Source organism: Diadema setosum, chromosome 1 (genome assembly GCF_964275005.1).
Source record: "Diadema setosum chromosome 1, eeDiaSeto1, whole genome shotgun sequence".
NCBI classification, from domain to species: Eukaryota; Metazoa; Echinodermata; class Echinoidea; order Diadematoida; family Diadematidae; genus Diadema; species Diadema setosum.
This window is the reverse complement of record NC_092685.1, coordinates 42,984,288-43,002,368: the sequence shown is the minus strand read 5'-3', so window position 1 is coordinate 43,002,368 and position 18,081 is coordinate 42,984,288. Positions and strand designations below refer to the sequence as shown.

At 38.8% G+C, this 18,081-nt stretch overlaps 1 protein-coding gene across 1 annotated transcript; it reads right to left on the bottom strand.

Moving 5' to 3' along the window:
- Positions 1–378: 378 nt before the first annotated feature.
- LOC140238221 (putative N-acetylated-alpha-linked acidic dipeptidase) lies at positions 379–16,773 on the bottom strand. Its single transcript, XM_072318193.1, has 17 exons — positions 16,571–16,773; positions 13,310–13,466; positions 10,921–11,049; positions 10,373–10,501; positions 9,444–9,633; positions 8,835–8,925; positions 8,083–8,172; positions 7,581–7,666; positions 6,478–6,597; positions 6,293–6,375; positions 5,533–5,664; positions 4,907–4,992; positions 4,350–4,440; positions 3,318–3,570; positions 2,573–2,654; positions 1,358–1,450; positions 379–574 (listed from the first exon to the last, which is right to left on the bottom strand). The coding sequence occupies exons 1-17, from the start codon at positions 16,771–16,773 to the stop codon at positions 379–381; spliced, it is 2,211 nt and encodes a 736-aa protein (XP_072174294.1).
- Positions 16,774–18,081: the final 1,308 nt, after the last annotated feature.

Genomic DNA, 18,081 nt, shown 5'->3' with positions numbered 1-18,081 from the left:
CAATCCTTCAATGAAAGTACTGTCGTGGTTTAGGACGTCGAACCGATTCACTGTGAGATCCACCATATGAGTATGATCGATAATAAGTTATTACTTCACTTGCATTCGTCGAAGACCTCTGTATATTCTCCCAAATTTGGTATATTCGAATCAGACCTATTCAAATCATAAAATATCGCTCATTTTATTCGAGAAAAAAAGCAACGAAATCAAGGGCCGCTGATGAGAAAAATATGTTAATGAACGATCGATAGGTAAGTTCGATTAAAATGAATGCATTACAGTACCAAGGCCGGCGGCTCCTTTATCATTGTACCGACCGACACACAAGATGTTTCTTGGTTAATCTAAGGCATTAAACGTTGGCCGGCATGCATTTCATAACTGTGTGACGTCAGTCAGGGTGCTGGATGCTGATTGGATGGTGAAAGCGATGATGGCCATCTGCTGCTCCACAGCTTTCCATCTCGTGATCTGGTCGGGGTCGTCGTCGATTTGGTATAAGGCGTCAACGAGAGCAGGAAAGGCGTCACCAGCGTAATAATTGACGCTGCTTGGCGCGAATACCACGTGCCTAGGTAGGAGTACACGGAAAAAGTCTAAATCCTTGTCATAATCTTATGAAACTTTACCGGTGTACCACTGTGATTCTCTTAGGGTAGGGCAAAAGGAAGAAACTTACTTCTTTATTTCGCGGAGGTGCTAACTGAAAAAAGAGTTACAACTTTTAAGGTCTTTTCTTGTCACATCTGTGACTGCAAATACGAACGAAATTGATTTAGAAAGGTACTTTGGCATCGTGTTCATTTCTCCTGATGCGAAAATGCGATAATAGACATAAGCTCACATTGGACACAAAATACCCCTATGGATATTGTACATGTATGAACGTATTAAGGGTTTAATGCAAAAAGATATATATCCATTATCATCAATTTAAAATATTTGAGAGTATATCTGAAAAAGAGAAAGAATATCTAAGAATGATGTGATAATTTTGATATAAACTTCAAAAATATCTCTTTGTGTAACGACCGCAGTATCATTTACAAGATAAATTTCTCTGTTTGATGATAACTTTACTTCCAAATAATTGTATTTGGAAATAGCGTCTATCCGTTTATGCATTCGAACTCTTCATATTATTATGTACAACAAAAGATGTTGAAATGCGTGAGAGCCCACCATCCTGATTTGCAATAAAACGATGTGGGGTAAACTTAGAATCACTGAACTCTACGTCAGTGCGGAGAATCGACCAACATCGGTCTACAACTGAGCTCGCAAAGATGGCGCTATACACTTTAACCACCGAAAAGTGAGTTGAGTTCGATTATGTTGATCTTATAGCACTTACCTCAGCCATTTCCTGTCCGGAAGTCCAGCGGGATCGATGAATGCCCGCTCGAGTTGAATCATCTGGTCGTTGACTTGTCTAACCACAACTGGACTGTGGACGAAATGAGTGCATAGATAAATTGGTACTATGCAATCATGTAATGATGGTGTAATCTAGTACAATTTAATCTCATCAATAATATTGTATATTTTAATAACGCATACTGATGGTAATAATAGGAATATCATGATGATCAGGAAAAACAGGTTTTCTTTATCTCAGGAAGAACATACACATTAATGATGTGAACGGTGCTCTGCTAAAAAGTTCCCGGCAATTTATCACTTCGTGATTGCAAGCCATTCATTAAACGCCTCCGTCGGAAGAGACATTACAGATGTAAAATCTTGTCTCAGGATGCTATCCCTTGCAGGCTTCCAACATGAGCCCCCCCCCCCCCCCCCTTCTCTCTCTCTCTCTCTCTCGCTCTCCCTCGCGCTCTCTCTCCACCCATTCTCTCTGTTTCTCCCCCTCCAAATATAGCAGGTGATAGTAGTATCCACTGTGCCTTATTGCCCCAGCTTTCAGTCACTTCTTAAAGATACTGGTTCGGGTGGACATGGTCAGTATCTTCAAATCTAATGACCCACTACCAATGAGTGAGAATTCTGAGTGCGTGTGATGGAATGAGGGAAATATAGACCGGGGGCCCGTTTCATAAAACTTGTTATTAGTGACAACTGCTACATTTCTATGACAAATTTGCTCTCAGCCAATCAGATGCAAGGATTTCAGTAGCTTGTCACATCTATGACAACTTGTCACTGATGACAAGTTTATGAAACGGCCCCAGTTCTTAGAATGTAGTGAGGAGAAGTTCCTTACAGCAAAAGCCAAACCTTTGCTTATAGCATACGGAAAGTAAATATTACAGTCATGATAGTCATTTCATACCTCTGGAAAAAATATGATATACACTGCTTTATCATCACGGCAACAGACATTATCATCATTAAAAAAATAATAATTATATATTTCCATTATTGGCTCAAGGAAAGAGTATCATTTAGTACAATTCTATGATCAATTTGTTCACTCTTGCAAACTTCAACAAATATTGTATTGTAGAGAAAGAGCGTAGAAGCATACTCACTCATATTCACTCATTAACCAAAATAATATTTATTATATTATAAAAAATGATTATATCATTTCAGCTGATTCGTTTCTTACTCGTTCTGATCGATTTCTTGAAGACGATTTTTAAAGTCTTCCGCCGCAGTTGTGAAATTGGTGAGTGCCGAGTAGACGTAATCTGTCGGGGTAAACAACTATTATTCATTGTTCTTTCTCTACAAATGTGAGTTTGATCAGACCTTGGTTGATAGGTGCAAAATCTACCGAAGATGTGGATGGCTTAATTCCTCATATTACGGTGACTCTATCATTTTGTCTTAGAAAATTTTTTCTGAGCTCTTATTATAACACTACGGTTTCTTCCCCTACTTGATTAGACAGAGAAACAGCTAGTATTGCCATAACCTGCTCTTTCATTCTACTGGAAATGGCGATATTAATTTATTTTTTTTTTTAAAATCTTAGAGATGTTTACTCCCATGTATTTTCTGTCTTTTTATTTTTGCATTATATGTTTTCGTACTTATATCAAAAAGGCTGAATAATTTTGGGTCGTATTTTGATGTCATCGGCAATAACTTTTAACGTCCACTTCACCATTAATGTTAGTCTGATCAATCTTAAGATACGCAGAATTGATATTGATAGTTTACAGATGAATTGTGAGGGCGCTCTTCCGTTTGGCATTGTCGAATACTTTAAACTTTAGTCTAGTTCATCATGATGCAGGGCAGGTACAGATTACAAGTAAATCTTTAGCTACTATTGTTCAATAATCATTTTAATTCAGTATGACATAAGGGAAATACTGTACATGGCATATTTCATACATCGTTTTTACCAAAGGTAATGCTGTTTGTTCTCATCTTGTCCCCGTATTCCTCATTCAAATTGTCGATGGACGACTTCAGTTTCTCTGCATAGTCGAGACAGCCGAACGGCAGCACAACGGAGTCCGCGAGATCTCGCGAGAATTCTAACATCACCCGGGCAACGGCCCGGTGGCGCCAAAAGTTCCAGTCGATGAACGTCTTCATGAGATAAAACGTCTCATATACAGAGTGGTAGACGGGGTACGACGAAATGGACAGGCTCTGGAATACAAAACACGTTCTTTGGTCAATGATGCACTTCTCCTAGTTGATTGTCTTGTTGAATAAAGTATGGTATAAGTTGGTTAGTCTCAGACTAATGACTTGGTTAATGAAATGCTGACATCCTGTGTCGTTTATCCCTAAGTTAAGATATCGGTGACATAACATGATGGAACAGGTAACTCTGCTGGTAAAGATGCAATAGAGACCGACATGACATTCTACACTGTAACATTAATAATCTTTTAACGCTTAATCTTTTTGTCAATTTGTGTTTCTCTCTTTCATTACTTGCATTACTATAGTATCCACTTTCTCAAGTCATAAAATTGTTTAATAGGATTTTAACCATGCATTAATCCTGTCTTTGCATTTAATCCTGTCTCTGCGTATATTTCACATTACTTAGAGTGGTCCATAATTTTCAGCTATCCAATGGTAAAGTTTAAGTCATGGAAATGGAAAACACACTTGTCATAATAACAGCAATGGTGCTAACAAAGACAAAAGTGCAAAATCTGCTTCTACTAGTTCTAGTCGTGCTAATTGAATGATGAATTCAAATCATGAACTACTTTTGGACTTTGTGCACTTGAGTTTAATGCAGTGAATGTTGTAAGTGGTAAGTGTTTACAGATCATTCTTGTTGCTCTAGGGAGGTATGCATGATTGGGACTCTTTGCTACCAGGACATGATTTCCAGTTTATCAATTAAGAAAGACCGTATTGCTTCATTGTCTTTTTCTTATTAATCAAGAATCACAACAAACTTAACTTACAAAATCATAATAATACGACATATCAGTGCATGGCACACCAATTCGGTACATGAAAGGGGCGAAATCGCTACCAGATCCGAGCACGGGAACACTGTAATCAAAACAAAGTACAAGACAATGTAAAACAAACAGTGAGACAAATGAGTAATAAAGTTTGATATTCCAGCCACTACTTTAGTCAAGACTCGATACCAGTAAAAAAATGTCATTCCCGTCCTTCACATACTGGCCAGTAAAAACACGTTTGTGCATGCATTTACAAAATAATTGTACGTATTGTACGTAAAATCATCTTGTCCAACAATGAACGCACTGGGAATTATAAAGATTTGTTCGAGTTCATTAACTCTTCTTCATTATCGGGAGCCGTATCAGAATAGCATTATCACGCTCCCACATAAGGTCGAATCAGAATACGACAATCTTTGGTGAGAAGATTTGAAGAAATTCTCACTATGCCTGGACCACTAGTTACTTACTATGTCAGCCCATGCAGGACTAAATCCATAATTTATCATGTGGTATCAGTGTCATCGGGTATACTATGATTGTCTTACTAGGGTAGCCCGTTGCCACTGTTGTCAGGGTATCGCTCCCGCCAGATATCGTAGACCGTAAGTTCTCCCGTCTCACCGTCAGGTACCTAGAGGAATAAAGTCCAATGATCATGCAAATTGATCCTATTAATTCCATGGTTACTGAGAGTGGGGTTGTTTGTGTGTGTGAAACCCACGACTGCCCTTCTACATGCGCAATACTTTATACCAGTATTTTGCATTCTGGTATTTATTATGATATGAAAAATAAAGAGCCCACAGAAATGTTGTGTTATACCTCAGGCAGTTAAAGGACAGGAAAATTGGAAAATGTCATGACGTGCCGTGTTAAAGAATGTTCCAAAACCTGCCGCTACTTTTGGATAACATAGTTGAATTAACCACTGGTAATGCGAGTTATGTTTTAGGTTGCTAATCTATATTAATGTCGACGAGCTGTAAAAACTAGTGCATGTTTGTCCATTTAACTTATTTACTGGTTATAGTCTGTGTGAAATTTGGTACAGAATGTAGTCTATTAACGAAAGAATCAAAAAGTGAAGCAATTTTGAAATGATTTCTGGACATTATTACGCTCTACTCGTGATATTTCATATTTGATATCTTAGTTTGTAGATGTATGTCACCTTCTTTGTTGCCTCGAAGAGTGCTTGCTGCAGAAGAGGTGTGGTCTTGGCTCGAAACGTGTAGTTTCCCCTGACGGCAATGTCCGTGTTGATGTAGGCCACCGCACGCTCACCGAGCACCTTCTGGTATTCCTGTGTCCGGAGGGGAATGCAGAAACAACCGCGTCGTTATTATGCCTATATTAAATGAACTTAACAAACAAACAAACAAACAAACAAACAAACAAACAAACAAACAAACAAACAATCCATCTGATATATATATTTCTCCGATGACTCACAAAGTGAAAGATTTCCTCGAGATGGTGCAGAACTAATTCAAAGACCCTGGCAACAGAATTACGCACGAGCAAAACTTTTAAACATATTTGTGTACTCTTTTCAATTTATTCGTCACCTACTGTGAACTACCTGCTCTACTTCCTCATTCAAGTCTTGGATGTGCTTTTGGTTGAAATTGATAGAAGTTGACTTTAATCTACGCCTTTTTGATGACATCTCTGAACGAATATGCACACATACGCATAGATATGTGTTGCTCTCTGGAATCCAGTCTGTTGGCATTAGACTTTGCTATGTCAAGCTCGAGCTTGTCAGCTTGTCAAAAACACCCATTGTCACAAAAGTAAACAATTCACTTGAACTCCGTAACCAAAATATTCATGTGTCGACCACACCATAAAGCCCACTGAGTGTTCTGAAACTCTAGAGGGCGTTCTCACACAGTTCTATGCAGTGCCGTTCCTTTATATATTCTCACCTCCACGAACTCGGTTGAACCGAGAAGGCCGTACTCTTCAGCTCCCCAGCTGCAGAACATCACCGTCCGTCGAGGGCGCCAGTCTTGAAAAGTTTTGGGACAAAAAGAGAAGGAATGCTTTAAATATCATAGATAACGAAAGCCAGAGCAGCTAGACAGCAAACCATTCTTTTAAGTTGACCTACCTTTCTTCAGCATCTCGCCGTAGACACGCGCGCTTTCCATGAGGACCGCTGTGCCACTGGACGGGTCCACAGCACCGTACACCCAAGCGTCTCTATGGTTACCCATCAGTACGTACCGATCTAGAAGAGAAATCGGGTGGAGTCGGTTTGAATGCCAATTTGAGTTTGAGTGCCTTCAGCCAAACTTTTCAGGAGGTCCACTCCAACAAAGTAATGTGGTTTCTTTATGTTCTTTGCGTCCGTTCTCTTGAGACTAAACGTTTAACTAAAATGGAAAATGGACACTGCTATGATTGGTCGTCTGATTAATGTGGTATATTTCTATTATTAGCCTCTCTCTTTCAAACACAAAATAATTAGAGCAGTGGAACAATTTGTTTCAAAACTGTTTGGAGGGACACGAGTCATTTATGTTGGTTGATGGTCATGATAGCAAAAGAATGTCTTCGAAGATACAGCTCTAAAGTTGCCCAGTTATCGTTTATTTATCATATCGGTAGATCCTTTATCTCCCTTTGATAATATTGCCACGAGTGACACTGGCTAATTTAATGCAGAAGCACTGCAAGATTATTGGATATGAAGAATAAATGTCGTGACATCGTGGTTACGGGCTTTCACAGGTCGGATCCCACTGCGCATGAATGAAGACGGGACCCAGCTTCCTTACTACAAATAATTTATGTCAGATTTAATGAAGGTAATAGGTTATCAGCGGGGTGAAGATAAAAAAAGGCATGAGCTTTATTCAATTTGCTTTCTTGGACCATTTTAATAATAACAATATCGGAATGTCGGAGCTTGGATATTTTTTTTTTTCGAAGTTCATCGCGTCACTGCCGGCAGCCAGGAATAGCCTGGTGGTAGGGTCGCTGCCCGGAAAGCAGTAGATGACAGGTTCGAGTCCCGTGGTTCCCTCGTTCCGACATGTCTGATAAAAAGATCTTACAAATTCCACTTGTACAGAGGGTAGATAAACTGAAGAAAGCTCATACCTTATAATACGTCAGATATTCCTCACCTCTCTGTGCTACACTGCATTTGTTCTCATGTTTGGAGGAATTTCTTTCAAGGAACGTTCGATTATCACGCGTCCCCCTCACCTGGTTCAACGGCTCCATTGATGATGCCAATGACGTCATAAGTGGTTCGAATCTCCCTTGACGTGTGAATACTCATCTTTACCTTCCTGTTTACGATCAAATTTTTGGTGACTCAACATTATTTAGCGCCTCTGAGAAGAAGCTGCTGTAAATACCCACACATCAACACCATAACCTAGAAATACATAACAATGCATACTCACATGCGCATCTTCATCCCCTCCCCCTCCACACACACACACACACACACACACACACACACACACACACACACACACACACACACACATGTGTGTAGCGCCATCCTGATTCGGGTACATTGCAGATGAAGGCGGACTAGTTGTAGATTATTGCACATCCCTTATATCTTTTGTCCCTTTTAAAGTCAGTTTCGAGTGTTGTGCCATGCTTCCGCAATAAACCCGAATGTCTAAAAATTATGAAGGCAAAGTAAATAACAAAAGATTTTTGTTTCCCCGAGATTATCTGTCCAAACACTCACCTCTGTGGGTTGACAAACCCGGGTCCAAATCGATATGTGACATCCAGGTGTCCCCGCCAGCTACTATGTACTTCATCTCCAGTCATCTCGCTACAGTGAGGCGGGCAGAGGAGGGGTTATAAATCGAAAAGAAAACCAAAAGGCTTATAACTTTTGTTTGAGAATGCCTTGTACAGGTTTAAACGTACCTGCTCGTGACAGTACATGGTATAATTAACCGCAAAAACACCAAAGCTCTTCCAAATGCGTTTCTTGGCATTAAATATTGAGTCTGATTTTCTTTGGACTCTCTCTCTCTCTCTCTTTGTTTGTTAATTTTTCGGAGGTCCCTAATCCTATCTTGATTATGTAGACTCTCACACGACACGAATATCTCTTAAATTGGACTTTATTCTTGGAAAAAATGAGATACACGAATCAAAATTCACAAATCGTAAAAGTCATGGTAATCATGTACGTGTCTATCGATAAAGGAAAACATAAAACACTTAAGAGGATTCATCTTATTGGCTTTGTGCTCAAGAATTCTGCGCACTCAGCAGCTCAGTCAAATCAATGAGGAAGATTTTCAGAAAATTTGGATACATCCGCCCTTGTGAGGAATGGGTAATATTACGAAATCATTGCCATTCCAATGACTATCACGATAATCAACATTATGGTAGTTGAGGCGAGAATGGTGATGAGCAACCATACTCATTTTCTTTTTTGAAGTGATCATGGTAATCAGTAAGCCCAGTCTAATGTGGTACCTGAGAAGATAGCGAGCGTCCCCGTATCCGATAGGATGTACTGGAATCTTAGGCAGTGCCGTCTCCACGTCACTAATACGGTACATGTAGGCTGGACACGGGAGAAAAACAAACAACAGGGCGCTTTTATAACTTGTAATTGAATAGAATGTGTAAATATAACACATAAGGTGGGTCTACGACTTTAAACCTTATCCGCCTAACAGATGTTATAATGATGGCATATACCCTAAACCTTCATAGACACATTGTACGTATGTACGAGCAACCAAACGCTGATTTTCTGTGAAAGTTATAAGCCAGACACATCAACACTCTCAACGGAGTAGCTGAACATGTCGCTAAAAACAAACAAACCCTGACTTATAATATTTTAACTATAATAAGTCGCTGCAACGCTCACGTCATTGGATTGGACATGTATTCTGCTTTCTAATACTATTAAGTCTCTTTTACACACACAGACACACACACGCAAACAAACCTTTTGATTCGTTCTCTCTCTCTCTCTCTCTCTCTCTCTCCTGGAGGGAGAGATGAGATCTGTAACTAACATCCTCCGGCAAGAAATCATTGATGAGCCTTCAAAGCACCCTTGACAATACTTACGCTTTGCTGGATAACCAGGTGTAACCGGGTCGCCCTTGGCATCGCTAACGAAGGTATTCCCCCGCTGCGCTCCGGTATCCGGAAGCCACCAATTGTCCGGATAGACCGAAATGTCTCCATCACTTGCGTAATCAGCGGGATCGGAATAAAGAATGATTCCAATGGCGCCCGCCGCCTGAGCGTTTAGTACCTACAGAGAAACATTCAACACACTAATTCTCTTTATAACAATTTTTTTTATCAAGTTGTTGTTGGTTGGTTTCTTTTTCAGTCCAGAGTCTGTAGGTAAGACACATCTTCACAAAATGTGATCAAAGTAAAGTAGTGGTAAAATTCCTCAAGTAAAAGCAGGTGCAAGCAACACAGGCCCCGTTTTAAGAAAGCCTTTCTTACCAGAGTTACCGCGACAATGTCCGAACAATAATTTTTTTTTTTTTTTTTTTTTTTTTTTTTTTTTTTTTTACCCTGCATATTAAAACGTTTAATGCAGAATGTTGCTCAGACGTTGTCGAGGTATAACCTTTGCCAAATTCTGCCCTAGTCAGCTAGGGTAATTACCCCGACATTACCCCGACAACCCTTCTGTTAAAAAGCCCTCACCGTAACGTTCCTTTGATACACTCAAGACGCATGCGCAGTAGCCCAAAGAAAATGACACACCGTTCGCCGAGGATCACGTTCATGGATTGCAAGTATATCCCTTTCACACAAGAACGAGTAAGTTGCTTTGAAAACCTACCCGCAGAAGTTTTGTTGCTGTTGTTGGGTTGTTTTTTTTCGGTGTGTGTCTCTTAAAACACCCTCGCTCTCTCCTGTGGTTTAATTTCCCGAGGCGAGGAATTGGTTCTCCAGACGTTGCAACAACATGCATTGTCGGGGGTAAAGTCTGTGAAAACAGGGCCACATACAAATGTAGTCGCTTACTTTACCTTGTTCCCACGAAACACCTTTCCGTATCTAGCGATGGCGATGCAGCCTGTGATGTTGATATCAGACCTGTTCTTAGCTAGAAAGTCAAAGTCTTCTGACCGTGCGTAGTTTACGTACACCAGGGGGCCCTGGATATAAAGATACCCGGATACATAAGCAAGAATTAGTGATGATTGATATTTTATGTGTAGTCAGTGCGAATAGAAACAAAAATCAAACCCAAGAATTCAATTGCCCATTGCAACTTCTCAACCAAGCTATGCATCTGCATTGCACTATCAAATCAATATCACGTCACTGATTTCATTAAAAAGAAAAGCGACTGGTATACAACAACAGGTATAAGAATTTAACCAGCTAGTCATAATTATAACTTGCCGCTTTGCTGGGGTACTTTTCATCACCACATCATCAACATCGTGGAATCACCTAATGGTGAGCATAAAATGTATTTTTTCTCTTTGTTTGTTGGTTTGTTGGTTTGTTGTAGCTGCTGCTGTTGCTGCTGCTTGTTTACCTACAGAAAAAAAAAAGCAAACGGACTGACCTCTGGCTCTCCTTTTGCCGAGTAGGCGTTGAAAGGCGGAACGACATCCGGGTGATCATCCTCGGGTCGAAGAATCTCCTCATGTAAAGCCGTGGTGAAATTAACCTCTCCATTCTCCGTTATCATTACCTGGATTTACAGGTATTATTATTATTTTGTTTGTGTGTGTGTTGATAATTGCGACGAGGGAGAAAAGGAACGAAGTAGTGAGGAGCTGTCTGATGAATATATCTCATGCATACGTACTGAAAGGATCTTTATTTTTGTTTAAACAACAATTTAAGCTTTTCTGTAAAGGAATCTCACAAAGTCTGGTCGCGACATCCTCCTTTTGGGAGCACCAGACTACTACATGTATTCTCATTGGCCCGAATTCACGAAGGTGGTTCAAATGAAACCATGGTTTAAATCATGGACAACTAGAAATGTCGCTATGGCGACTGATGCCTCCGCCATAATGCATGATTCTCCCAATAGGTGTATAGTACAATGTCTTCACAATGTGTGATGACAGTTTCACATAACTGGCAAAATATTGAAATGACAGGTTTGTCAGAAATATCTTGAATTTTCACTTTCCTTGAACTGGGTTTGCTATAATTGTCTAAGAGTGCAGGTACACGTATATTAGGGAATTGAGGATTTTTACTTGACTTCTGACCAACCCTTTTATAAGTTTATGCATTGAGTAATTTTCAAGGTATGAAGATAGAGTGTAATTACAGTACAAAATAGATTTTTTTTTCTTTTTTTTTGCATTTAAACCTGGCCTTTGACCCTTAACCTTTGACTTCTGGCTGGAAACTTCCCAGAGAATCTCCATTAGGTAATACATGTATATATTAAGTTTTAAAACTAATAATGCAAGCATTGCATATACTAGTATATGAGGGAAATAGTAACATTTTGAGGAGTTGACCTTGACCTTTGACCCCCTGACTATTGACCCATGACCCCTAAATTCCCTAGATAATCCCTGCCAGTCAGTACATGCGTATGTACCAAGTTCCATGAAGATACATTGAACCATTAGCGAGAAAAGTGAAAATGTAACATTTTCACCTAACCTTTGACCTTTTGACCTTTGACCTTATGACATGAAACTCTCTCTGGATAATCTTTACGCAGGAGTACATGTTTACTCTAAGTTTCAAGAAAATACATTTTGGCATTGCATAGATATAGGGGAAATAACATTTTTAGCATTTTACCTTGACCTTTTGACCTTTGACCACATACCAATGTCACTAAAATCTACTCAACTAATTACCCCATCATACATCATCCTTGGACCAAGTTTGGTGACAGCTGCTTCATCAAGTTTTGAGTTATCACGTAAACAGATAAGTTTTAGGATTTGACCTTGATCTTTGACTTTTGACCTCTGTCCGATTTCACTAAAAAACTAATCAAGTAATTGTCCCATCATACATCATCCTCGGACAAAGTTTGGTGAAATTTGCTCGGTCCAGTCTTGAGTTATCGCGTAAACGGATACAATTTCATGATTTGACCTTGACCTTTGACCTTTGGCCTTAGGCCGATTTCACCCAAAATCTAATCAAGTAATTTATTGCCCCACCATACTTTATACATGGACCAAGTTTGGTAAAATTCCAGTCAATATTACTCAAGTTATCGCGTAGACGAATGCGGACGGACGTACGTACGGACGGACGGACAACCCGAAAACATAATGCCTCCGGCACCACTTCGTGGCGGAGGCATAAAAACCATGGAGCGCCAAGTGTGGCCTGGAATATTTCGTTACGAAATCAGTTATTTCGTCGATGAAACTATTATTTTGTAACGAAATTACAACATTTTGTAACTAAATGAACATTTCGTCCACGAAATTATAATTTCGTTAACGAAACGGTCATTTTGTCGACGAAATGACCAATTTCGTAACGAAATAATGTATTTCGTGCGAGACTTGGCGCTCCATGGTATTTGTACATGGTTCAAACCATGGTTTCATTTGTACAACCTTCGTGAATTCGGGCCATTGGGTCTAATTTCATGCGAGTTGTTTTTACTTTATGCAAGACCACGTCAAACTACGGATTTTGCTTAACTAATCTTTTCATAGTGACAGAAATGTCCTTGCTTTGCCTCTTTTTATGAAACGACATGAAAGCACAAGCACCAATAAATAGATAATGATAATTAGTAGTAGTAGTATTATCACTATTATTATTATTATTATTATTATCATTATCATCATTATTATTATCATTATTATTATTATTATTATCATTATCATCATCATTATTATTATCATTATTATTATTATTATTATTATTATCATCATTATTATTATCATTATTATTATTATTATTATTATTATTATTATTATTATCATTATTATAATTACTGAAACTCCTACTTTGTTCGGATTATCCATATCCGGATAGGCAAGGAGAACATCGTAGTCGAGTAACCGAACCGAATCGAACCCGTAACTTGTCCATTGCTCTACCAGCATTTCCGCATTCTCCTTTTCTGCCGCAGTTCCGGCTAGATGAGGACGGCTGGTTAGACCCCTGTAAATTTGCGGAAGGAAAGGATATTTCACAGCTAACTAGGTCAACTTGTAAACAATATAAAAAACGTGGCAAAGATACATAGCATTCATATTTCCTGACCACAAATACATGTATACGTAAATGAGTGTAATATACAGCTAGAGTCACGGATGGAGTTATTATTTGACATGTTGTAGTCTAATGACAAACTTGGGTTCACGTTAACTGCAACACTCCAATAACGGTTTATATAGATGGCAACCTTCGAAGTCTCTCCCCTAAACATTCATTGCAGAGCTCAAACATGACAATGCAATGGAAAGATCGAGCTCTTTGCAGACAAAGCACACTCATATTTCACCTGCTTCACACCTATACAGCGATACTTGTTGATAGGTCTAATTCCCTCCCCTTCCTATTCACGAAAGCTGTCTCTCGTTCTATAAAGATATTGTGATTGATATTGACATGTTGTACCTTGCGCAGTGCAACGGCCATAAAACTTACTGAGGACGTTCAACCTTTTAACACTTGTCTATTAATGTGAACTTATGGGGCCCTGCAATATGATACTGGTGCTTTTTTTTCTTTGTTAATCTTTAAGGAGGTTCTTTGTTCACACTAACCACTTGAAAAGATAAGACGAGTTGAAAATCCACCTTATCAAATGGATAGTATATTGGTGAGGTGAGAATTCAGCTTTTAACCTTTTACGAGATACCTGAAACTACTGTATGAAATGTTAAAAAGCATACAATTCTAAAATCAATTAAAAGTTCATCTACTGAAAATCAGTTTTGAAATGGCTGAGACATCCAAAAACAAAGTAAAACAAAGTGGTCCTAATCTATTAGGATTGCTTTGTTTTGGATATCTCAGCCAGTTCAATTTTCGTTAAATAAACTTTGAATTACTTTGAGAATTATATACTCTTTCATATCTAATAGGAGATTTCTCTTTATCTCAAAGAATAATCATTAAAAAAAAATCAATGTTGGAAACCTCAAGCCAAATCTCAATTGCAACTGTTCCATCCCTTTAATATCAAACATAAGTTTTGAAACTCAAACTCATTATCATGACAAAACACATAAAGATGTGTGGCATCTGCAGTCTTCATCATGTTGAATTTCACTATTAATGACAGAATGATTACTGACGTCATTTTACGAATTAACGCACCCATGTGTGATCAGCAGGGGAACCGGTTGGTGGGATGAACACAGGGGTAAATGGAATTCTTTCTGCACTGTGGGTACCAAATGACACCAGGCTACGGTATTAGTTCTACCATTGCTGGCCGCTATATAATTTACACATAAAATAAACATAATTATACAAAAGTTATTGTTAGCAGAAAGTACCAGAATTAATTGTCACCTACATGACAGAACATCCAAAATTACTCTCTTTAGTTGCAATTTGTAGTCATCGTTATCATTTCACTCCTCCAGGGTGGAAATTTAACTTGTTGGGATGGCGCTCTGGCAAGTTTTTGGAGTCCATTAATCCAAGCATAGGCAGTTGCTGCCAAGTGAGTGATTACCCGCAGACACTGGGGTCGCCAACATGGGAGACACCCAGCTTAGAGCAGAGGGTGACAGAGTCAAGGGTTGGCGAAAGGTGACCAGCTGTGCAGACTTGGGGAGACGCCCCCGGAGGACGGCCCTAGCCAAGTCCAATAATGTGCTGTTTATCTGTTTCATGTGCCCTGCGAACTCGTTCTATGTTTTATAAGATTTTGAATACAAGCACATATGCATTGAGAATCAAATTACAGTGTGGAGTTTAATCGAGAAATACGGAAGGAAAGACTAGAACTAACATTGGTAAAGTAACGAATGCAAAAGGCCACGGTGAGACATTTCTAGAGATTAGCCTTGAAACTAAGAATATTTTAAAATCTAAATACAAACATTACTCTTTTTGCACTACAACTATTTCAACGATGAATAACAAAGCAAGATTCGAAAAGATTCTAGAAATTTGCTAAGTCTAAGAACATGAAGAAGACAAAACGAACGACAATTTCATGTTTGGAAATCAATGGAATTGATGTCACTGATGACGAATTGATCGCACATATTTTGAATGTACAGTTTCAGTCTGCATGTTTCTACGTGTGGATGATAGTTGTGCTCCGTGGAATCCATATAGAGCATCCGTCATTACCTACTTACTTGGACGTGTGCATAAGAGGTTCATATGAGATAAGAGGTTCGTAAGTTGTTCCGAGACTGGGAGACCAAATATAATCATTATGCTATTGCAAAAGATAGCTAGTGATGGGGCTAAAGTATTTCACACTCACAATGACTTATAAAGATGATAAATGTTATGGAAAACACCGGATAATGCAACAGAATCACGCCCGCTAACAGATTTGGAAGAAATTATCATAACGAGAAATAGAATATTCCATTTGCAATATCAGATTATATCGAAAGTTAAATATGAATAATAATACGCTTTCATATCCTGTCCATAAGATTTGAAAAATCAGTCATTATCATGCTGGCTATCCCTCTTTTGTGCCATGTTATTCCGAATTGAAGCGTCTAATTTCACTTGAATCATTGTATCGTGAATAAATAAGATATATGTATTTCAACGTCACAATATGTATTTTCATTGTGTGTTAACTTGTGTGTCATGTATTTCAGACAGGAATGTATATTCGTACCTTTGTCTTCTCCCCTTACACGTGTTGTTTTGATTTGTCTCAATACAATACAGTAAAATAAAAAAGTCTCATCAAACACCCAAAAAAAGAATAGAAAATACATGGAAGAGATCGGCATAAGCAAAGCTTTAAGAACAGAATGGTGATTGATCTCGAAATAAATGAAAAGACACCCTAAGATCAAAGAGAGAATGTGCATATAATCATAATAGCTATACAGGGATGAGTCTGCAAAAGTTTGACACCCTTGCAGTCTCATGACAATGCCCTTTGGCGGTAAGATTTAACATCCATTTGCTTTTCGGTTACGAGTACTCAGACCAAGGATGTAATAGTATTAGTACATCCTTTGTCAGACCGCCTTAGGGGCTCCATTCCTGATTTTCTATCTTTGCTTACCCCCGTAATAGACTTGAAAATAACAAAACAAGGGGGATACCTGAGGTTGCTTTCTATGTTCTCCGCGCTGCATTCGTCGATCATCAGCTGTCCGATTTCCTCATTTTCGGCGACGGAGACGGAGAGACAAGCATCGTCTACGATCCCGAAGTGACCGATCAGAATACCGGTGGCGAACAGGATGAGGGCGAGGATGAGCCATATTACGTGAACGAAGAAGATGTTGTCACGGTACCGAGCCATGGTACAGTGTAAATTAATTGATGAAGTTCACCCAGGTATTAACGTCCGTCTTGTCGCGTTCGCTCTTATCTGTTAGCCTTGTGCAGCGATCGAAGTGCAGTGATTCGCACCCCTTTTATTCAGTTTTACCAGTGAGTTGCTTGTCGTGCTTCTTTTTGACGAATCACTATTATGACATGTGTTTGGAGTGTAACTAAACAGTCTGTTGTTTTTTCTATCTATATTTACTATGGGATGGGGAGGACAATTGCTGTTTCATTGCTGATGTTTTAGTCTTTATGTCACCGAAATTACCGCTTGGTGATAACTAAGATCTTTCGGCGTTAATCACGGGAAACCAATGGACTTTGACCCAGAATTGCATGTGACATCTCGATTAGGTGATAGAGCCTGATGGTCAAAGGTTACCACTACTTGTATGTAACATCGGTAGGTGTACGTTGATAGGGATGTGTCTGTAGCCTTACTAGAACTTCTTAAACCAGGTATAATACTAAATTGATAAATTCCAACTGAAGCAAATCGTTTCCCGGGGTTCCTTTTTTTCTGTTCTTCCACCAGAGCAAAGAGCTGGTTCATTAGTAGATACGGAAGTATCTGGTTCGAGCCCTATGACGGGATCCGTTGAAACCCCTGGCGGGTTATTTGAAGGCGAAATCCAGTCCAAATATAGTTTAGCCTGATAAGAAAGAGTAAAATATTACAAGTTAAACGGTAAAATTTTGATCAAAAATAAGGAGGTTATGACATTTCGAAGTTTCACTCATTTTTGAGGAAACAGTTCTTGAACAGTCAATATGAATATGCAAATGGCAAAGTGAGCACATCATTCCCTCACAAGTTACCATATAGTTTGTACACAAAATTTTGAAATTTCCAGTTTTTCATTCAAAAGTAATCATGCCCTATGCTCAAGTCCTGATATATCTAACTGATCACTATTCTGAAGTTATTCAACTTAGAATAACATGTTTAAAACTTCAATGACAGAAACAATGAATTTTCGTAATTTTTTTTTTGTACACGATTAATGGAAAATTAATGAGGTTATGACATGGTCAGCTCACTCATTTGCATATTCATATCTACTGTACAAGAACTGTTTTGCAGAAATTAGCAGAACTTCAAGATTTCATAACTTTCTTATTTTTTCATCCGATTTCAGTCAAATTTTTACAGTTGAACTCGTAAGATTTTACTAGTTTTTTATCAGATTGACTTATTTTGGGGCTGGATAATCCGGCAAAGAAGCTCCCTGTCCCTTATGTTTCTTTTGGTTTTCCATTTGGATTAGACAAGACGGCTTGA

Excerpts from the sequence above, each read along its gene's own strand:
- LOC140238221 (XM_072318193.1), bottom strand. The coding sequence starts at position 16,773 with ATGGCTCGGTACCGTGACAACATCTTCTTCGTTCACGTAATATGGCTC. Across the intron at positions 9,634-10,372 it reads AGGTGTTTCGTGGGAACAAG|GTACTAAACGCTCAGGCGGC; the intron begins GTAAAGTAAGCG and ends GTTTCTCTGTAG. Across the intron at positions 8,173-8,834 it reads GACGCTCGCTATCTTCTCAG|CGAGATGACTGGAGATGAAG; the intron begins GTACCACATTAG and ends GCCTCACTGTAG.